Below are 22,153 nucleotides of genomic sequence, written 5' to 3' on the forward strand. Positions count from 1 at the left end.
GGCAGGAGTGAAATCAAGGAAAGGTCAGGCAGAGGCAGCCAATCTTGTAAATTGTGTGTGTTGAAACAGGCACTGAGGGTGGGCACAGGGGAGCAGCTGGCAGCGCAGGGCAAGGCAAAGGAGGGTTAAAAGGAAGGGAGGGAGGTTATTTGGCATACATGGGAGGTCTATTGGGTATAGGGAGAAGAGTAGGCAAGGCATGAAAGGGAGCAAGATTGGAGGAGAAGGGGGTTAGACTGGGCGTGATGGCACAGGGCAAGGACATTGTGGCCAGTACAGAGCGCAGCGGTTAGGGTGAACATGATGGGAGATGAGATAGGATAGAGGCAGGAGCAGAGCACAGGGGGCAAGGTTAGGAGCTATGGGAAAGGGGAGAGGAGAAGAATTTCTCCATGGAAAAACCACATACCGTATTGTTCCTAGTATAGGCCGCTCCTGATTATAAGCCACACCCTTAAAGTTTGGTGCTATTTTAAAAAAATTAAATTTTTAACTTTTTTTAACTTAAAGAAAATCTCAGCCGCGGCCGGGACTCAGAGGGCTCTGGGCTGTCTGCCGCGGCGGGGAGCCCAGAGCCCTTTAAATCCCAGCCGCGGCCGGGACTCAGAGGGCTCTGGGCTGTCTGCCGCGGCGGGGAGCCCAGAGCCCTTTAAATCTCAGCCGCGGCCGGGACTCAGAGCGCTCTGGGCTGCCCGCCACGGCGGGGAGCCCAGAGCGCTTTCAATCCCAGCCGCGGCGGGGAATCAGAGGGCTCCGGGCTGCCCGCCGCGGCGGGGAGCCCAGAGCTCTTTAAATCCCAGCCGCGGCGGGGAATCAGAGGGCTCCGGGCTGCCCGCCGCAGCGGGCAGCCCAGAGTGCTCTGATTCCCCGCCGCGGCTGGGATTGAAAGTATTTTTATTGTTTTTTTTTTGGCAAGATCCCGCTTATAGGCCGCACCCCTAGTTTAAAGACTTAAATTAGGGGAAAAAAGTGCGGCCTATACTCGGGACAATACGGTACAATCATCATCCAAAGCCTGAAATGACCCTGAACCAAGGCTCATTTGAATCACTTTCATCACATTTTTCTCTTTGGGTTCCCACCAGGCCTGGAAGCAGAAATGCTGGCCAGGCCACGAGAAATCCAACCCTAGTGCATTTCCTGCCCAAGTCACAAACACAACTTGGACCAGGGGGCCCAGTGGGTCTCGTTTACTTCCCAGTGCTGGTTTGGGTTTATGTCGAGCCTCTTATGCAGGGACACGTTCTTCCCGCCCCTGAGAGGGCAGGTGGGGACACTGCCCCCCCACCCCCAAGAGGGCAGGTGGGGACACGCCCCCCCCCCCGAGAGGGCATATGAGGACATGGTCCTCCCCTGAGAGGGCATGGGGGACACACCACCCCCAAGAGGATATGCAGATGCTTCAGGACAGGTGGGAGGGGCCCAGGGCCTCCTCTGCACAAAGTTGCTAATGGGAGTGATGAGAGGGTGATTTCTCCAAGAACCTCTTTAAAAACATCCCCTTTGGTATCCCTGGAAATGATCAACCAGTCACCACAGACTGATGCATCCTCTCTCCCTCCTTACTCTGAATGCCCATGTGCTTAGCCAGTTCCCATAGCTGCACTTAGCCATGGTGGACAAATCATAGAATCATAGAATCATAGAATTCAAGATCAGAAGGGACCATTATGATCATCTAGTCTGACCTCCTGCAAGATGCAGGCCTCATATGCCGATCCACCCACTCCTTAAGCAAGCGACCCCTGCCCCATGCTTCGGAGGAAGGCGAAAAACCTCCAGGGCCACTGCCAATCTACCCTGGAGGAAAATTCCTTCCCGACCCCAAATATGGCGGTCAGCTGAACCCCGAGCATGCGGGCAAGACTCTCTAGCCATACCCTCTGGAAAAAGCTTAAGGATATCATATCATTGACCCATTGTACTATTTACCAGTGTGGCACTTAATTGACCTATTGACTAAGCCCCTTATCCTATCATACCATCTCCTCCATAAACTTATCTAGCTTAATTTTAAAGTCATGGAGGTCCTTCGCCCCCACTGTTTCCCTCGGTAGACTGTTCCAATATTGCACTCCTCTGATGGTTAGAAACCTTCGTCTAATTTCAAGCCTAAATTTCCTGACTGACAATTTATATCCGTTCGTCCTCGTGTCCACATTAGCACTGAGCTGAAATAATTCCTCTCCTTCCCTGGTATTTATCCCTCTGATATATTTAAAGAGTGCAATCATATCTCCTCTTATCCTTCTTTTGGTTAAGGAAAACAAGCCGAGCTCCTCAAGTCTCCTTTCATACGACAGGCCTTCCATTCCTCGGATCATTCTAGTGGCCCTTCTTTGTACCCGTTCCATTTTGAATTCATCCTTCTTAAACATGGGAGACCAAAACTGCACACAATACTCCAAATGAGGTCTTACCAACGCCTTATATAACGGGACTATCACCTCCTTATCCCTACTAGAAATACCTCGCCTAATGCATCCCAAGACCGCATTAGCTTTTTTAACGGCCACATCACATTGCCTACTCATAGTCATCCTACGATCAACCAAGACTCCTAAGTCCTTCTCCTCCTCCGTTACTTCCAACTGGTGTGTCCCTAGCTTATAACTAAAATTCTTGTTAGTCATCCCTAAATGCATAACCTTACACTTCTCACTATTGAACTTCATCCTGTTACTAATACTCCAGTTTACAAGGTCATCCAAATCTCCCTGGAGGATATCCCGATCCTTTTCCGAATTGGCAATACCTCTCAACTTGGTGTCATCCGCAAACTTTATCAGCCCACTCCTACTCTTGGTTCCCAGGTCAGCAATAAATAGATTGAATAAAATCGGACCCAAAACCGAACCTTGAGGAACTCCACTGGTAACCCCCCTCCAACCCGACAGTTCCCCCTTCAATACTACCCTCTGCAGTCTCCCCTTTAACCAGCTCCTTATCCACCTCTGGATTTTCATTTCAATCCCCATCTTTTCCAATTTAACCAGTAATTCCTCATGCGGTACCGTATCAAACGCCTTACTGAAATCCAGATATATTAGATCCACCGCATTTCCCTTGTCTAAAAAATCTGTTACTTTCTCAAAGAAGGAGATCAGGTTGGTTTGGCACGATCTACCTTTCGTAAATCCATGCTGTAATCTATCCCAGTTGCCATCGGCCTCATGCTCTGTAACCACCCTCTCTTTTAAAATTTTTTCCATGATTTTGCATACTACAGATGTTAAACTAACAGGCCTGTAGTTACCCGGGTCAAAGTGCATGTGAGGCTCCAGGTATCACCCTGCTCTGGACACAACTTCTGGTCAGGTGGGACACTGACACAGCCCACCCACCCTGCACCTCCCAGCCACACCACTTCCCAGGTTCAGGGGCTGTCATTCAGTACAACCCCATTTCTGCAGACCAGCCAGTAATTCCAAGTGTCTCTGTTTTGGGTGCCCAACTTGAGACCCTGACGGCCTGATTTTCAAAACTGCTGAGCCCCACTAGTCCCTCGTCATTTTCTGTGTTCCTGCCAGCAAACTCACTGGCAAGATTAACTGCAGAAAGCAAATGCAACATGGTCACAAACACAGATGAAGCCAATTTGTTTGAACAATCAAACTAATTTTTGGGAATACTTTGTTGCTGTATTTGCCCAGATGGACATGATTAACTGCCAAGTGAGGCCTACAAGCTCTGGCCTGATATATACAAGGAATCAGTTCATCCACTTCTGGGATGTAGTCCCCTCTGTGGTGGCACCTGTTTTTTTAACAGTGATTGGCAACAATACGCCACAGTTTGGACAGATGAGAATATTGTAGACAGATGAAGTGGCAGTAGGAATCCAAGTCAACCAGATACAATTACTTGAGCTAGAATTTTTCCAGGATACGGGGGTTACTGCCCCTACTCTAGAGACTGAATGGGCCTCCTTTTGGCCAGTCAGTGCTGTCTGTTCAGGTCACATCATCCACGGAGCTACTAATTGCCTGGAGCATGAGGAAAGACAAAAAAGCAAATGCCTCTTTCCCCTCCACTGTCTCTCTGGTCATGAATTCCCAATGCGGCCTTTGTTGCTTTCATAGCAGCTCATCTTGATGAGTCACTGCCCCAGCTTCATGTTTGTATATTTCAGTATTACCACCCCCAAGCATTCAAAACTCATGAGACAGGTCCCATAAAATCATGAGATTGGCATACAAACCAGGAGATTTAAAAAAAATCCGGGGTGCTTTTAATATGCTTTCTGGTCTTCGAGCATTTTAGGCCATGTTTTTAAGCCTGTCTCTGCAACCAGAAAGGCTAGAAACTGGGGGTTTTGTTTAAATGAAAGCTGAGATTTTCACCTCATCACATGACTCTAAGAGTTGGGGCTTTAAGAAAAACAGCAAATATCACCAGACGCTGGTAACACCATGAGGGTTAGCACCACTGTATTCTGACTGACTCAATACACAACCTCTCTTTTTCCCTGGATGGGCTGGTTGCAGGCGTGTGCTTATGAATATCAGAAACAAAATCATTCTGCTTAGAGTCGGGCTGACAGCAGTCAGGCTTTCCCATGCCCAGCCACCCAGGCTAGTCCGTGGTCCTGATCTGCAGCCCCTCCTGCTTTTCTCCTAGTCAGCTCTTCCAACAGACCTTGCTCCCGAGCTACTTGCTGTGGTTTCAGTTGTGAGCTCCCCACACAGCTCTGCCAATTGCACTTTAATGCTGACAGCAGCCCCTCCTGCTATTCTAGTCCTGGACCCATACAATGCACCTCGATCCCAACTTGTTGCTTCCTTTTCTATTCCAGTCTTAGCCTCCACTTCCCTTTATTGTTATGCCTTGATTGCAGTCCCGGGCCCGTCCCTGATCAGCGCCTGCCAACTGCACCAATCTGCGTTGTACTGCAGATAAACACCTCCAAGGGACCATGATTTCAAACCATGTGGTCGCCGTGCCCTAATTCAGGTTCATGCAGGGGTGAAAGTAACTTAAAGGACGTGCCGGTACTCCAGAGTCCTGCAGAGGGGGAGGGGCCTCAACTGGAAGAGGCATAGTCTCTATCGGAAGAGGTGGGGCCTTTAAATCCCAGGGCTTTTAAATCAGGATTTAAAGGGCTCGGGGATTCAGCTGAAGCTAGGAGCCAGGCCCTTTAAATCACCCCCCGAGGTACCAGCTGCAGAGGGGTTTGGGCAGGGGTGAAAGTAATTTACATTTCTTACCATATGGTCCAATCGCAAGCAACCCACCTCTCCTACGTACTTCATGGATCCCTCCCATTGCATGACATAGATAGAGAAAATAAAGCTACTATTACTACTACTAGTATTGTCTGTAATAAAACTTTAGTATTGGAATAAGCCTGAAAAAGGGAAAACTCACTGTCACATTTTTCTCCGTGTCTTCCCTCCTACTCCAGCCAGGCTGTGGACACTAGGTTCCATGCTTTCTCCCTGCCTGGCACTGAGCAGCAGCTGCAAGGGCTTCCCTCTAGCTTGCAGCAGGGAGCAGGGAGACTGGCTGAGGGAGGGAGAAGCCTGCCTCCTGCATAAGAACAGTTTAAACTCAGCTGTTCCCTACTGGTTCAGTAACGTTTCAAAGAGGATCTGCAAGCAGTTTGGACATCACAACCATGATCCTCTGCTGGGGAGGGAATGGGATAGATTTGAACTTGGAAATGGTTCCTGATTTTGATTGTGTTTTTTGTGAATAGGAGATCCCCTCATCCCGAGGGCCATGGTCACACACACCCTCCCCACCCCAACAACAACTGAGAGTGAAATTAACAAGGATGCCAGAAACCGCTTCTAACCCTGGGGGCTGAACTGCACAGGGAACAACTGAGTTTAAACTGTTCTTATGCAGGCAGCAGCAGCAGGCATCTCAGCCAGTGTCTCTACTGCAAGCTAGAGCCTAGAGGAGAACTCCTGCAGGGCGGAGTGGGGGAGGAATGCAGAGCCTTGTCTGCAGCCTGGCTGGAGGAGGGGGAGGGAGACGAGAAACCAATGTGACAGTGACTTTCCCCCTTCCACCTGCTTTTATTAGCTCTGGATTTAAGCAGTGGAGCCAAATGCTTGTATTTGTTGTGTATATTAGTATTGGAGACAAAATCTGATTGATTGTTTGATTGCTTGTTTGACCAGTTTGATCTGGGAGTGCTTTGTTCCAGCTGGGCCTGACTGTTATAAAAAGGCAGTCAGCTGCGAACCAGCTGAGCAGCGAACAGCAGAGAGGCAAACAGAAGGAGTTTGCCTGGAGAGAGCTCTTAGAAGGAAGAGACCATGGATGCTGAGCAATCCGCCGTTGTGACCTGCACAGGATGCGCCATGTTCGTCTTCCTTCCGCAGGATAGGAGCGACTTTGTCTGTACCAAGTGCAAGCTGATCTCCATCTTGGAAGAGAAGATTCAAGGTCTGGAGAAACGAATAACAACCCTGCATTCCATAAAAGAAAATGAGGATTTCCTGGATAGACGTCAGGATCAGCTGCAGCGGGCACAACGTTCTGAAGATTCAGAGCAGGCTACGCAGCGGGGACAGAAGGCCAGCGAGGATAAGTGGCGGCATGTGACTTCTAGAAGGGGAAAGAGTACCAGAAACATCCATGTACCAGAAACACAGATACAGGTGAGCAACCGTTTTCATGTTCTCTCCACAGGTATTAGTGCAGAGAGTGGAGTGGATGATGCACCTGAGGGAACGGAGCAGAAGGAGACTCCACTGATTGGAAGGCATGAGATGCACCTTCCTAGGGATGGGGGTTCCACGACCACCACTCCCAAGAGGAGGAGGAGGGTGGTGGTGGTCGGGGACTCTCTCCTCAGGGGGACTGAGTCATCTATCTGCCGCCCTGACCGGGAGAACCGAGAGGTGTGCTGCTTGCCAGGGGCTAGGATTCACGATGTGACGGAGAGACTGCCGAGACTCATCCAGCCCTCGGATCGCTACCCCTTCCTGCTTCTCCACGTGGGCACAAATGATACTGCCAAGAATGACCTTGAGCGTATCACTGCAGACTACGTGGCTCTGGGAAGAAGAATAAAGGAGTTTGAGGCGCAAGTGGTGTTCTCATCTATCCTCCCTGTGGCAGGAAAAGGCCAGGGTAGAGACCGTCGAATCGTGGAAATCAACGAATGGCTACGCAGATGGTGTCGGAGAGAAGGGTTTGGATTCTTTGACAATGGGATGGTCTTCCAAGAAGAAGGATTGCTAGGCAGAGACGGGCTCCACCTCACGAAGAGAGGGAAGAGCATCTTTGCAAGCAGGCTGGCTAACCTAGTGAGGAGGGCTTTAAACTAGGTTCACCGGGGGAAGGAGACCAAAGCCCCGAGGTAAGTGGGGATGTGGGATACCGGGAGGAAGCACAAGCAGGAGATTACAAGAGGGGAGGACTCCTGTCTCAGACCAAGAAAGCGGGACAATCAGCGGGTTATCTTAAATGCCTATACACTAATGCAAGAAGCCTGGGGAACAAGCAGGGAGAACTAGAAGTCCTGGCACAGTCAGGGAATTATGATGTAATTGGAATAACAGAGACTTGGTGGGATAACTCACATGATTGGAGTACTGTCATGGATGGATATAAACTGTTCAGGAAGGACAGGCAGGGCAGAAAAGGTGGGGGAGTTGCGTTGTACGTAAGAGAGCAGTATGACTGCTCAGAGCTCCGGTATGAAACTGCAGAAAAACCTGAGTGTCTCTGGATTAAATTTAGAAGTATGAACAACAAGGGTAATGTCGTGGTGGGAGTCTGCTACAGACCACCGGACCAGGGGGATGAGGTGGACGAGGCTTTCTTCCAGCAACTAACAGAAGTTGCTAGATCACAGGCCCTGGTTCTCATGGGTGACTTTAATCACCCCGATATCTGCTGGGAGAGCAATACAGCAGTGCACAGACAATCTAGGAAGTTTCTGGAAAGTGTAGGGGACAATTTCCTGGTGCAAGTGCTGGAGGAACCAACTAGGGGAAAAGCTCTTCTTGACCTGCTGCTCACAAACAGGGAAGAAATAGTAGAGGAAGCAATAGTGGATGGGAACCTGGGGGGCAGTGACCATGAGATGGTCGAGTTCAGGATCCTGACACAAGGAAAAAGGGAAAGCAGTAGAACAGAGACCCTGGACTTCAGAAAAGCAGACTTTGACTCCCTCAGGGAACTGATGGGCAAGGTCCCTTGGGAGAATAACATGACGGGGAAAGGAGTCGAGGAAAGCTGGCTGTATTTCAAAGAAACCTTATTGAGGTTGCAGGAACAAACCATCCCGATGTGTAGGAAGAGAAGTAAATATGGCAGGCGACCAGCTTGGCTTAACAGTGAAATCCTTGCTCGTCTTAAACACAAAAGAACAGCTTACAAGAAGTGGAAGATTGGACAAATAACCAGGGAGGAGTATAAAAGTATTGTTCAGGCATGCAGGTGTGAAATCAGGAAGGCCAAATCACACTTGGAGTTGCAGCTAGCCGGAGATGTTAGGAGTAACAAGAAGAGTTTCTTTAGGTATGTTAGCAACAGGAAGAAAGTCAAGGAAAGTGTGGGCCCCTTGCTGAATGAGGGAGGGAACCTAGTGACAGAGGATGTGGAGAAAGCTAGTGTACTCAATGCTTTTTTTGCCTCTGTCTTCACAGACAAGGTCAGCTCCCAGACAGATGCACGGTATGGGGAGGAGGTGACCAGCTCTCTGTGGAGAAAGAAGTAGTTCGGGGCTATTTAGGAAAGCTGGACGAGCACAAGTCCATGGGGCCGGATGCGCTGCATCCGAGGGTGCTAAAGGAGTTGGCCGATGAGATTGCAGAGCCATTGGCCATTATCTTTGAAAAATCATGGCGATCAGGGGAGGTCCCGGATGACTGGAAAAAAGCTAATGTAGTGCCCATCTTTAAAAAAGGGAAGAAGGAAGATCCAGGGAACTACAGGCCAGTCAGTCTCACCTCAGTCCCTGGAAAAATCATGGAACAGGTCCTCAAGGAATCAATCCTGAACCACTTAAAGGAGGGGAAAGTGATCAGGAACAGTCAGCATGGATTCACCAAGGGCAAGTCATGCCTGACTAACCTAATTGCCTTCTATGACGAGATAACCGGCTCTGTGGATGAGGGGAAAGCAGTGGATGTACTATTTCTGGACTTTAGCAAAGCTTTTGATACAGTCTCCCACAGTATTCTTGCCAGCTAGTTAAAGAAGTCTGGGCTGGATGAATGGACGGTAAGGTGGATAGAAAACTGGCTAGATGGTCGGGCTCAACGGGTAGTGATCAATGGTTCCATGTCTAGATGGCAGCCGGTATCAAGTGGAGTGCCCCAAGGGTCGGTGCTGGGGCCGGTTTTGTTCAATATCTTCATTAACGATCTGGAGGATGGTGTGGACTGCACCCTTAGCAAGTTTGCAGATGACACTAAACTGGGAGGAGTGGTTGATACGCTGGAGGGTAGGGCTAGGATACAGAGGGACCTAGACAAATTAGAGGATTGGGCCAAAAGAAATATGATGAGGTTCAACAAGGACAAGTGCAGAGTCCTGCACTTAGGACGGAAGAATCCCATGCACTGCTACAGACTAGGGACCGAATGGCTGGGTAGCAGTTCTGCAGAAAAGGACCTAGGGGTTACGGTGGACGAAAAGCTGAATATGAGTCAACAGTGTGCCCTTGTTGCCAAGAAGGCTAATGGCATTTTGGGTTGTATAAGTAGGGGCATTTCCAGCAGATCGAGGGATGTGATCATCCCCCTCTACTCAGCACTGGTGAGGCCTCATTTGGAGTACTGTGTCCAGTTTTGGGCCCCACACTACAAGAAGGATGTGGATAAATTGGAGAGAGTCCAGCGGAGGGCAACAAAAATGATTAGGGGGCTGGAGCACATGACTTATGAGGAGAGGCTGAGGGAACTGGGATTGTTTAGTCTGCAGAAGAGAAGAATGAGGGGGGATTTGATAGCTGCTTTCAACTACCTGAAAGGGGGTTCCAAAGAGGATGGATCTAGACTGTTCTCAGTGGTAGAAGATGACAGAACAAGGAGTAATGGTCTCAAGTTGCAGAGGGGGAGGTTTAGGTTGGATATTAGGAAAAACTTTTTCACTAGTAGGGTGGTGAAGAACTGGAATGGGTTACCTAGGGAGGTAGTGGAATCTCCTTCCTTAGAGGCTTTTAAGGTCAGGCTTGACAAAGCCCTGGCTGGGATGATTTAGTTGGGTTTGGTCCTGCTTTGAGCAGGGGGTTGGACTAGATGACCTCCTGAGGTCCCTTCCAACCCTGAGATTCTATGATTCTATGATTCTATGATCCCCTCATCCAGGGGGCAGACAAGGACTGCCCCTGCCATGGTCAAATATACCCTCCCCACTCCCCCCAGCTACTGTGAGTGAAATTAACAAGGATGCCAGAAACCACTCCTAACCCCGAGGGCTGAACCACTCAGGGAACAGCTGAGTTTAAACTATTCTTATGCAGGGGGAAGGCTTCTCCCTCCCTCAGCCAGTCTCCTTTTCTTACTGGTCCTCCGTACCTGCCCGTACCGGCTTACTTTCACCTCTGGGTTCATGTTCTCAAGTCTCCAGAGTGGATGGGGCAGATTATAGTTCCCTGCACCACCAAGCCCTTTGCTTGTAATTAGTTTTCAGTTCAGCAATCTAATTACTCTCCTGTTGCACTTTCACATCTTACACAAGCAAACACAGAAGTTAGGTGTCTTTAGCCATGTTTTCTTAGTCAGGGGTTCTCAAACTTCATTGCATTGTGACCCCCTTCTGACAACAAATATTACTACATGACCCCAGGAGGGGTGACTGAAGCCTGAGCCCATTCGGGCCCCGCCCCTCTCTTCAGCCCTGAGCTCCAGCCAGTCTAATGCCAGCCCTGGTGACCCCATTAAAATGAGGTCACGACCCACTTTGGGATCCCAACCCACAGCTTGAGAACCTCTGGCTTAGATGCTACTTGAGAAAGACCTTGTATGGCAAAGTCTGTTGAGGGCTTGTTTCTCTCAGTGTGGCTGATTGTCCCTACATGGACGAGCCAGCCATTCCTGACATTATGACTCATAGGGCATCAAAGGAATTGGTAAAAACTTACTGTACCACTGACAATTATTTTGGACAGCTCTCAGAAAGCTGGAAAGGTACCAGAAGAATGGAGAAAAGAAAATGCAGTACTGATCTTCTAAAGCAGAAAGAAGCATGATCCTACCAACTGATACCCCATAAGATCCATCCCTAGCCTGAGTAAAATAATAGAACAAATCTTGATAGCGAAAAAAAAATCACTAAACTTCTAGTGTGTTACAGGATCATAACAGGCAAAAATCAGCTTGGACCAGGAGCCCCTCGCAGCATTGCTCAGATAGTGACTTGTATCTTATTGGCAGAACAAGTCTGGGAGTTGCAGGAGATGCTACTAAACTTGCAAATGACTACTGAGAAGAGGGGGCATTACTGGTCATGACAGCAGCATGTATCATTGCAGGAGTACTGGGTAATGCTCACAGACCTCGGTCATCAGTGGGTGGGTTTGAACCAGGGACCTCTGGAACTTAGTACACGAGCCTCTATCACATGAGCTAAAAGCCAACTGGCAATTAGCTAAGGCTGTAGAGCAGACTCATTTAACACTCTCTAAGTGGTCTTGGTGCCACCAAATGGGACAGAACACCACACCCAGAAGGTGTGTGGGTTACAGCTGCACACCCTTTCTTAGTGCAAGATGGGAGTAGTGTGTGTATGTGTTTAATTTTGGGGTATTTTTCACCCTTTTTTGTGTTTTCAAAATAAGTATAGCTAAATTTAGAAACAAAATGTCATTTCAAAATGGAAAGTTGAAACTTTAAATTTCAAAATAATAAAAATGAACTGTTTTGACATTTTTGGCGGAAAAAAACATTTTTTTCTGCCCAAAACTATTCACCAAATTCAACTAGAATTTGTAAATAGTTCGGGAGTCCTGAAAAATGCAGACAAATTTACCATTTGCTGAAAATATTTTGCCTAGAGAGAGAGAGCTGTGTATGTTGGGAGATCGAGCGTGTTGGAAGAGCCTTGTAATTATGCCTGTATATCTCATAGCCACATGTGCGCACATGAATCTACAAGCCAACTGTTTGCTAATTTTGGGGTGTCTCTCAGGGGTTCACTCATTCATGTACCAGCCTTTCCTGATGAGGATCATGCCACAACTACCTGCCTTAGAGTACAACCCTGCCATCAGGCGTTCCATCCCCTCTGCTCCATCCTCCTAATTAGATGGTTGGAGCTAGTTTCAAGTGTGAGTTGTATCAAAGAGGGAAAACATGCCAGCAACTCCTTGTACAAGCTCAGCCATATATCCTTCCCCAAAATCCCTTCGGAATAATGATCTTGTGGCAACATGGCCTGAGGCTCTAAGATGTGCAAGTAAGCGCTGAATCTGTGTACACTATTTTATCTGCTGGTGGAATCCCCTCTCCCCAGAATGCCCATACCAGCCAAAGTGCATGTGTATGTGACCCTTGCACTTTGGCTGGTGGAGCTGGAGGAGATATCCTTTCCCCATCTTATCTCAGCCTATCTTCTAAAGAAGCATAGGCTGTTTCTCGGCTGGCTGTTCTCTGGGTGACCTATCAAATGTCACATTTGAATGTACGTCTCAGGGGAATGTATTCTGAAGCAGGGAGCAGATGTAGACTGCTATAGGATGGCTGCTTAGTTGTACCTGACCACTCAGATCAGCAGGTGGCAACACAATGAGAAAGGGTGGAGCTGGTCCAAAATTTGTTTTTAATCTCAAAACTGGTTTTTGACAGAAATTTGGGTTTTTGACAGAATTCATTTTTCTTGAAAAAGCATCTGAGTCCTGTAGAAAACATCAGTTTTTCAACAAAAAAATGAAATGAGTGAAAACTGAAATAGTTTTGGTTTTCAGCCAAAACCAACAACATTTCAATCTGGATATGTTGCTGCAGTGCTTCATGGAAGTTGTAGTTCAGGTACCTGATGACCCTATTCTCCTGTATGACCCTTAGCTGGACATTATTTCCCATGATGCACCATGACCATGCGGCTTCCTAATCAAGAATGGGGACCATAGTGCATCCTGGGAGATGTAGTCTGACCAGGGAGCCTGCCCAACTGAGGAGAATGGGAGTATGATACACCCAAACTACAGCACCCATGAGGCACTATGGCAGCCTTTCAGAATAAAATTATTTCAGTTTTTGGCCAAAATATTTCAGATTTTAATTTTTCACCAGGAATTTGACATTTTCTGTGGAAGCCTCTCCCCTCCAGTTCTAAAAGAGGGTCAAACTGCTGCATCCCCCTCAGTGTTTGGAAGAGGCAGAGTAATAGGCCCCGTGTCACTGTCTAAAGACCATCATGTTCCCATGAGGATTAGTGAAGCACAGTGTTAGTCCTGGACAGCCACAAATTCATGACTAAGAAACATCTCTAGTCACTACTATCTACATTCAAAATAGTAATCAGCCAAAGGATAGGAATCACTTTACAGCCAGGGTTTTGGATACTCATTTAAACCCACCTAGTCCCTTGGCCTCACAGCTAGCTTAGAAATGGTGCACAAATAAGCTTTCTCACTAGATTTTGCCTACTGTTTCCTAGTTTCAGCTCAGTGTTTGCTGCTTCTATGTCCTGGCTAGAGGCAGGGAAGCAAAATGTGCCTGAAAATAAAATGGGAATAGCAAATGAAACTTGAACAGAGCATTTTAAACCTGTGAAAGGGCTTGGGAGCTCTGGTCCAGTTGCATTTGGAATGGAGAAGTGGTAGTGTGATTAATACTGTGGGGAGGAGGGGTGCTCTGGTGTGTTTGAGTTTTAGGGAAGATTCAGTTTGAAAATCTGATTTTATCCAATATGGTTCAGACATCCCGAGTTCAGGCCTCACTTTCCCCAAACACAATGTCCTCTTTAGAGACCTTTGTCTGGAAGTACTGGCAGATGATGTTTTAGAAGTGGAAAGGCCAGCACACTTTCAAAGCAGAGAGAGACCTGAACCCACACCCTGAATCCAAACACTGCCAATTCTTTCCCTTCTCTGAAATTCAGATCCCAATTCTGCAGCTTGAGCCGTCTCTATTGGAAAGTGCCCTTAGTGTACCTGGGAAGGGTTCGGTGGTCTGGAAGGTGAATGGTCTGAATAAGTGGTGGGAACAGGCATCTGGTGTGAGTCCAGTAGGGTCAAGGACAAACCTAGTGCTTATCCCTCTGAAAACTAGCTGAACCCTGAGCAGTTAGCAAATAAATAGCTTCTAATCCTCTCTGTAGTTGGCACACCATGTGCTTGTGCATCACTGCCCTTGGCTAGATTTGGGGGACTTGCTTCAGGAGAGTAGTTACCCCATGTGTTTTTGGACATCAGTGTGCTATTGCACATAGGTAGGTAGCTGATGCTGCTATTGATGCTGCTATTGCATATAGGTAGGTAGCTGATGACATCACCATATGTGCATATGCTGTGCATATGCAGCCATGCATTACTATAAACAGTGCACAATCAGCAGGGATCCTAGTTTTCTGTGATAAACCCCCCCAAATTCTCTAATAAAAAACATTAAAAGCTGCTTTTTTCCGCAATTAAAAAAGAAAAACTGAACTTTGGTTTCCCTAGCCATCCAGAGCTGGGTGGCTGGAGAGCGGCAGCTGCTGGCCAGGTGCCCAGCTCTGAAGGCAGCACTGCAGACAGCAGCAGTGAAAAAGTAAGGGTGGCAACACCATACCATGCCACACATGGCCGTCCTTAGGGGCCCTATGCAGTATTATTAAACTGGTGCCCCTATGCCTGACGGCAGCCCGGGCTCGCATGTGTATTTTAGATAAGGGTGGTCATTTGAAGGATTTATTTAAAAAATGATATGTCTGAAGATCCAAGAATTTAAGGCTAAAGATGAATACTCAGACTGTGCATCTAAAAATCTATGCAAGAATTTTTTTAGAGATGTGATTTTATAATCTTCAGCAACACACTAATGAAATATTTTTAAAGCACATTTTAAACTAAGGTCTTGTAGCCTAACATGTTCTAGTAAATATTACAGTAATGCACATCTGGTTTTGGGTATGGCTACACTTGCAGCTGTACAGCGCTGGGAGTTAAACCTGTCTTCGTACAGCTGAGTAGGGAAAGCGCTGCAGTCTGTCCACACTGCCAGCTGCCAGCGCACTGTCGTGGCCACATTTGCAGCATCTACAGCGACATTGGGAGCGGTGCATTATGGGCAGCTATCCCAGTGTTCAAGTGGCTGCAACGTGCTTTTCAAAAGAGGGGAGTGGGGTGGAGTGTGACAGGGAGCGTGGGGGAGAGAAAGAGTGGATTTTTGGAGCCGACACTCTGTCAGCAGCTGCCTTGCAAGTTTCAACCTCCTCCCCCACCCCTCTCTCACTCACTGAAAGCAAACAACAGCTGTTTGTTTTTTTCCTCACAGACCAGATAAGCAGCCTCCCCGAAACGGACCCCACCCCGCTCCCGCGTGCCGTGCTGCTTCTATCCTCAAGCCCTCCCCCTCTCTTCAAGCAAACACTAGCTGTGGATGTTCCAAAGGGAGCCCCCCTGCCTGCCTCTGATCATTCACAGCAAACACTAGCTGTGTTTGTTTTTTTGATAACCAGCTCCGGAGCCTGGAGTTGACAACAAAATAAAGAGAGGCATCACAACAAAACAAAGAGAGTAATCTTCACTTAAAAGGATTATGGGAAGCTCCTGGAGGTCAGTTACAGCGTACTAAGATTATTCCCTGTTTACACTGGCACCCCAGCACTACAGTAGCAGCGCTACACTCTTTATTCCTCTCATGGAGGTGGAGTACAAGCAGCGCTGTAGCCACGGAGATACAGCGCTGTATGTGCCTTGCCAGCGTGGATGGGGAGTGAGTTACAGCGCTATAAAGCCACTAACAGCGCTGTAACTCTCAAGTGTAGCCAAGGCCTTTGTCAGTAAATTCAAAAACTGACAGTATATACCTGGGGGTTGGCAAATGCCTGTTAAATGGCTTCATTACCACTTGAATGGCTCTTTAACAGTTTCAATGTTGTGCTAATAGGTCTGGCAGGCTGGAAGGGTTGTTCACTTTTAAGTACTAGATCCCCTCTGGAGGAAGACACAACAGGCTGCAGCAGCCAGCTGTGGTGGGAGCCTGCAGGAAGGGTCAGAACAGGAATAGGAAGAGGCGGATTGGTGGACACTAAGACCCAGGAGTGCCCCAGATGTTCAGGTGACCTATGCAGCTGTGTATCTGCATATGCCTAAGTACGGCCCTGATGTCAACCTTACTTGTGCACTGCTGCTGGTGGTGGCACTGCCTTCAGAGCTGGGTGCCTTGCCAGCAGCCACTGCTCTCCGCTCTACCTTCAGAGCTGGGCACCCAGAATAAAACCCAAAGATTCTCTGTAAAAATGCAAATTCTGAGTTTTTCCATGGCAAATGGATTTCTCGGATCCCTGCTGATCAGGGACTTTGCAATGGTTTGTGGCTGCATATGATACACACAAGACACCAACTCGAAAGGAAGCAACAAGAATAACAATATCTAGCACTAAGTGATCTCAAAGTACTTTAAAAAGATGGCAAACATCATTATCACTATTTTTCAGATGGGGAAACTGAAGCCCAGAGAGGGACAGTGACTCGCCCCCAGGTCGCCCAGCCAGTCAGAAGCAGATCTGGGAGTGAGTCCTTGTCTGGCACCCTAACCACTGGACAACACTGATTCAAACTCAGGGCTACCAGGTCTGAAAGAATAAGGCAGAGCTAAAGGAGCAGCTTTGATAGCTAAGTCAAAGGTCCAACACTCTCCAACAAATGGCAGCGGTGCACAGAAGTCAGCATCATCCTGGCATGAATGAAACAACAGGAGATGCCATACTGCCCCCTGGCTTCCTGGCAGCAAGCACAGATGATTTGGTGAAAACACCACCCTACCCCCACACTCTCCTGCTTGTACCACAGCTGGGGCAGTCTGGTCTGCCAGTGCCTTACCTGTTTGCAGGGCCAGGGTGAGCAGGGGTCAGTAGGGTCTGTTGGCATCTTTTGGCCGCTTTAGTTGGACCTTTAGCCTCTTCATGCCGATCTGGAAGCCGTTCATGGCCTGAATGGCTGCCTGAGCACTAGTTGGATTGTCAAAACTGACGAAACCTGGGGGTGAGGGGAGGGGTGAGAGGGGGGACGGAGAAGGAAGGACACAATTCATCACCAAAAGCACCAGAGACCCTCTCCACTCATCACCACAAGTTCACTCCAAGCATCCAACAGTAACTGCTGGCCAAGTGCAATGGGATTACCCAGAAGGCTCTGGTGCAGGGGAGGGAGAGGTGATGCTGGGAATATTGTGACCACAGCCCTCCGCATTCAATAACCAGATCTCCCCAAAATCATGAGGTTTAAATTCATACTGTCTGACTCCTGATTTTGGAACTGTTAAGGGTGGAAGCCGCCTTCCAATGGGAAGTGCCAGCCCATCTTTACTAGGGGCACACTCACTTCCACATGGAAAAGTTGTAAGGAAATGGCCTCTATTTTGACTGTACGCCTCGTGTGGCTTCAGTCCATTTTAAAGTAATGGCAGACAGCAGCCATTTTGAACAAGGGCCAGTCTTGGTGAGAGTTCTGCCAGAAATCAGGAGATTCTGAGAAGCTATGTCTGCCCCTTGCTCCCAATGCAGCCCTCCACTCCTACAGTATCCTATGTCCCCAGGCTAATTATGAAATAAGTCACTCCCCAAAGAGAACAGGCTTGTAGAAGGAGTCAAAGGAAAGCCTTTTAAAGCAAAAGCCACATGCTTTCCCTTACCCTACTGCTGTTACAGAATGGAAAGATGTAGCCATTAAAGAGGAAAACAACTCACTTTTAAAGCCAAGAGGTTTATGCTTCTGTCACAAAGGATGCTTGGGCTGCTTTGGATATAATATAATAAACATGCCATCCTGCCAAACCTTTCCCCACACCTACCATTGAATGGGAAACCCTGAACCTTGGCGGCATGAGAACTTTTTTCCCCCACCCAATTTGTTTGAGTGTTGCCTCTGTATCTCCAGCTTTGAGGCTAGAACCTAAAGAACCACCATTCTGCAGGAAATATGGCACAGGTCTACTAATAGCAGAAAATACAGCACAGGAAATGCACCTTCGCCCAAAACTATTAGCCCAAATTTACAACTTCTCCAGAGAGTTGAAAAGTTTAGTGATGGTTCATCTGAACTTTTAAGGGCTTAGATGAACTACCCGGTGCAACACAGCAGTTGCCTGGGAGAGCATCTGGCTGCAGTGGCGGCGGGCTGCCTCCCACCCAGGCTTGGCTTCTGGGACAAGGGCCGAGAGCAAGCCAGAGTACCCTCCCCCCCCAGCATGCTTGGAGTCAGCCCCTATCCCCAGAAACTGGAGCGGGCCGCTGCCACCCCTCCCTAGCGAGTCTCTCTCCCAGGCAGCTGCTGCTGCACACAGGGAAGGTGGGCTCCAGCTCACTCAGCCCTTGTCCCTGAAGCCAAGCCAGCGTGGGGGGCAGCCTGCCACCGTTGCAGCCAGATGCTCTCTGAGGCAGCTGCTGTGCTGCATTGGGCCAGACCTAGCTGCCCAGGAGAGCAGCTGAACGTGCCAGGGGGAGGGGGAGCCAGTGCAGCGGGAGGATAGAGTCTCCTCTACCCCCACAAGGTAACATGGGGCGGGGAGACTGCAGGGGACCCGGGCTGGGGGCAGGGCAGGGAGGAGACACCTGGGGAGGTCACGTGTCCTCCCCTTTAGCTGGTGCCCACCCAGTATGGGGAGGCACCAATCATCTCACCCCAAATTATGGGAGGATTTGGAATTCAAATCTGTGTATGAATTTTGTAAATGGGTTCTATTTTTATAGTGGTCTCAACAAAACTCAGGAGATGTAAATCTCTGAATTTCCAGAGAATTGGAGATCTGGGACCTGTTTCTCTGCCTTGCACCCTGCGTTGTCACTTACAGCTGAGCAAAGCAGGTGTACAGTGCTGCCACTTAGATTCTGCAGCATTTTGCAACCACTTTGCAAAGGAACAAATGACATCACAGGGTACAAAGCAGTGAAGAATCAGGCTCCTGGAAATTAATTTTGTCCTAATCTCTGCTATGGACTCTGTTGAAGTTTGCCCTTTGCTAACATTGCCCTTCACTTAACCAGTTCCAATCTTTGCTGGGCTTCGCCATGCTTGACATCAACCCAAGCATCCACATTAAAGACACCCAGCCTTTCACCAAGAGTACAGTCTCCAAAACAACCACCAACTGCTGCAGCACTTAAAAGAGTCCCCTCAAAGCATCCTCCCAATTCCCTACTTGGCTGGCAGAAGACCTCAGCTAAATCCAGGAACTCTGAGATACAGCATATGGTGCCTACAACTGCCTGAAGTGTCAACCTTACTCACAAGAGGCTGATGTGGTGGTATTGTATATTTGAAAGGCTTCTCCTGTCACCTATTGTTGTATCTTCTTGCTAACATCTGCTGCAATAAAAAAGTAACGTGCAATAATAACCTCAGAGTTCCAATGTGCATGGCAGCTCCATTTGTACCTGCATCTCCTGGGAACTGGCAGCCAGTCCCAGCAGAAGGGCATTTTAATTGAACATACCATTTTCACATCCTGGAAAGGGAGCACATTGAGGGAATGGATACTTTCCTATCCACGGATGGCAGGTGGCAACTCTGCAATGCTTTCCTCCTTTCCTTTGAGCGTCAGGGAGAGGCACCATGGAGCAGCAGCAGCTGTTAATGGAGCAGGGCTGGGGGTAGGAGGAGGACAGAAGCAGCAGCAGCGATGGTAACATTATGAGAATTGCAGCACAGCAGTGCCTGTCTTATTGGTGTCAGTAATGATTTTCCCAGCACCTTCCAGCCTAGGATCTCAACACGCTTCACAGCCACTAATGAATGAAGCCTCATCTTCATGCCAATGTGAGTTAGTGAGTATAGGTGTCATTCGATGCGGGTTGTGTGTGGAAAGAGGGACAGTGTCTCAGCCAAGGTCATGCAGCAAGTTACTGTCAAAGCTGGGAGTATAACCCACATCTCCTTCCCACACTCCTTTGTTTTAACCACCAAACAATGCTCCAGCCACAAGGTGGCATTTGTGCAGATCCCATCAGAGCTAACTGAATATAGTTTGAATGTGCGGCCTCAGAATAAGCTTGCTGAGTTGTGTGGGGCAGTAACAATTTTGATTGTAAGCTGGTAGGACGTTACCAGTGTCCCGCATTCACTTTGGGGAAGATGCAATGTCATCACCCTATGATATTTGCCTGAAGATGGCTGATGTATGAAAGCAATGATTGTGTTGTGACATGCCAACATTGGTATGGGGGGGGCAGTTCTGTTTGACCATCTGAATGTGAGTCTTCAGCAAGAAAGAGTAGGTGTGGATTGCCAAACCAGAAAACAAACCAGGGCCATCAGGTGTACCTCCATACACACCACAAGCACAGCAAGAGCAGCAGCAATCCCCTTTGGAGCATCAAGTGGGCACAAGAAGGAGGCAAGGCTGCACACTATCATGCTGGCTAAGTCTAACATTGATGACCAACTTGTACCAAGAATTATTAAGTCCAAGATAGGTGCTAGAGGGATTAGGAGATAAGCTATTGGAACTGGAGTCTGTCACCTCTACAGCATTGGTTCAAATGCAGCCCAGGTCAATAGCTGCCGTAAGTTGGTCCCATCTGGTGTGCCATCTCCCCAGGTTTCAGAGTAGCAGCCGGGTTAGTCTGTATCCGCAAAAAGAACAGGAGTACTTGTGGCACCTTAGAGACTAACAAATTTATTGGAGCATAAGCTTTCATGGGCTACAGCCCACTTCTTTGGATGCATGGAATGGAACATATATTGAGGAGATATATATACACATACAGAGAGCATGAAAAGGTGGGAATTGTCTTACCAACTCTGAGAGGCCAATTAAGTAAGGAAAAAAAACTTTTGAAGTGATAATCAAGATAGCCCAGTACAGACAGTTTGATAAGTGTGAGAATACTTACAAGGGGAGATAGATTCAATCTCCCCAGTGAACATCACAACAGGCATCAACTGGCACCTTTCATGGCAGGCTGAGCAGAGAACTGAACAGGCCTGCAGAGTGACCCAGCTTCTTACGCTCTGGGATAGTTGTTGGAGAGACAAGGTGGGTGTACCTTTTATAACAGTCACAGGTCAGACCTGAAGCACACTACCAAGGCGCAGGACGAAGGGAGCTGTGTGTGTGAACCTACGCTTGCCCTGCCGCTGCCCACGTCCCCTCTCCCCCACTTCTGTGGATTCATGGAGTATGCCAGTGTCCAGGGCGGTTAGTCTGGTGCCTTTCACAAACAGGATAGCCACCATGGAAAAGAGAAACTGGCAGGAAGGAGAAACTGATGTCCCCACTTGCAAGATAAAGGACTATATGAGCATAAAGAGCTCTGCACACTGACAACCACATGAGAATCCAGAGGAAAACAGACCATACTACTCACATAGAGTACTGAAAACCCAGTGCAGGAAAGACTAAAGGTAGCATGTACAAGAAGCAAGTGCCCCTCCAGGAATTTCACAGCCGTGAACCTCGCCTTTTGGGCTAAATCACAATCTGTAACAGAGAAAATTCCAGCATTGCAACAGTGTAGCATGGAAAGGGAAATGACTTACCTGAACTTCTGCATCTCACTGCAGGGTCTCATCACCTAGCACCAGAGCGCCATAACTCCCCAAGCTCTGAAAGGTTTTTTAACCCTTATGAGTGGTGGTAACAGGGCTCTTATTATCTGTCACATGCCCTCCTGCTGAGCTGAAATGCTGCCTTTGGAGGAAGTGGTCAGAGCCGATTGTGCAGGAGATGAAGCTCCCAAAGGAACACGCTAACCAATCACACCTCACAAGACAAAATAAAAGTGCAAAATCAACACCCCCTGCAAAGGGAGCCCCCTAGCTCTGAGGGAGGGGAGACTCCCCACCAGAAAAACCCTTAATATCCCTATTAAGGAACTATAACAAGAAAGAAAACAACCCAAAGATAATACTTACATTCTTAATCCCTGTTGCTCTCTGGGGGTAACATTCAATGCCGGGCAAAGTACAGGCCCACTAGAATAGGCACAATTTAAGCACTGAACCTGAGGGGAGCATTGCCATGATAAACACTTGTCCTCATCTTTAGAGGCTCTATCTCCCTTTTGGACTCAGGAATAGGTGTTTTAGAGCCAGAGGACA

General features: G+C 48.2%; 1 protein-coding gene across 6 annotated transcripts in view; it reads right to left on the minus strand.

Annotated features, from left to right (window-relative positions):
• CELF6 (CUGBP Elav-like family member 6) overlaps positions 1–22,153 on the minus strand; it is a 233,354-nt gene that overhangs the window by 9,454 nt on the left and 201,747 nt on the right. For all 6 annotated transcript variants that reach the window (XM_044980907.1, XM_044980901.1, XM_044980905.1 and 3 more), the window contains one exon: positions 16,937–17,092. In XM_044980907.1, coding sequence (XP_044836842.1) covers positions 16,965–17,092 — 128 coding nt within the window. In that variant the 3' untranslated portion in view covers positions 16,937–16,964. The remainder of the gene's footprint in view (positions 1–16,936; positions 17,093–22,153) is intronic.

This window comes from Mauremys mutica, chromosome 11 (genome assembly GCF_020497125.1).
Source record: "Mauremys mutica isolate MM-2020 ecotype Southern chromosome 11, ASM2049712v1, whole genome shotgun sequence".
Taxonomy (NCBI): domain Eukaryota; kingdom Metazoa; phylum Chordata; order Testudines; family Geoemydidae; genus Mauremys; species Mauremys mutica.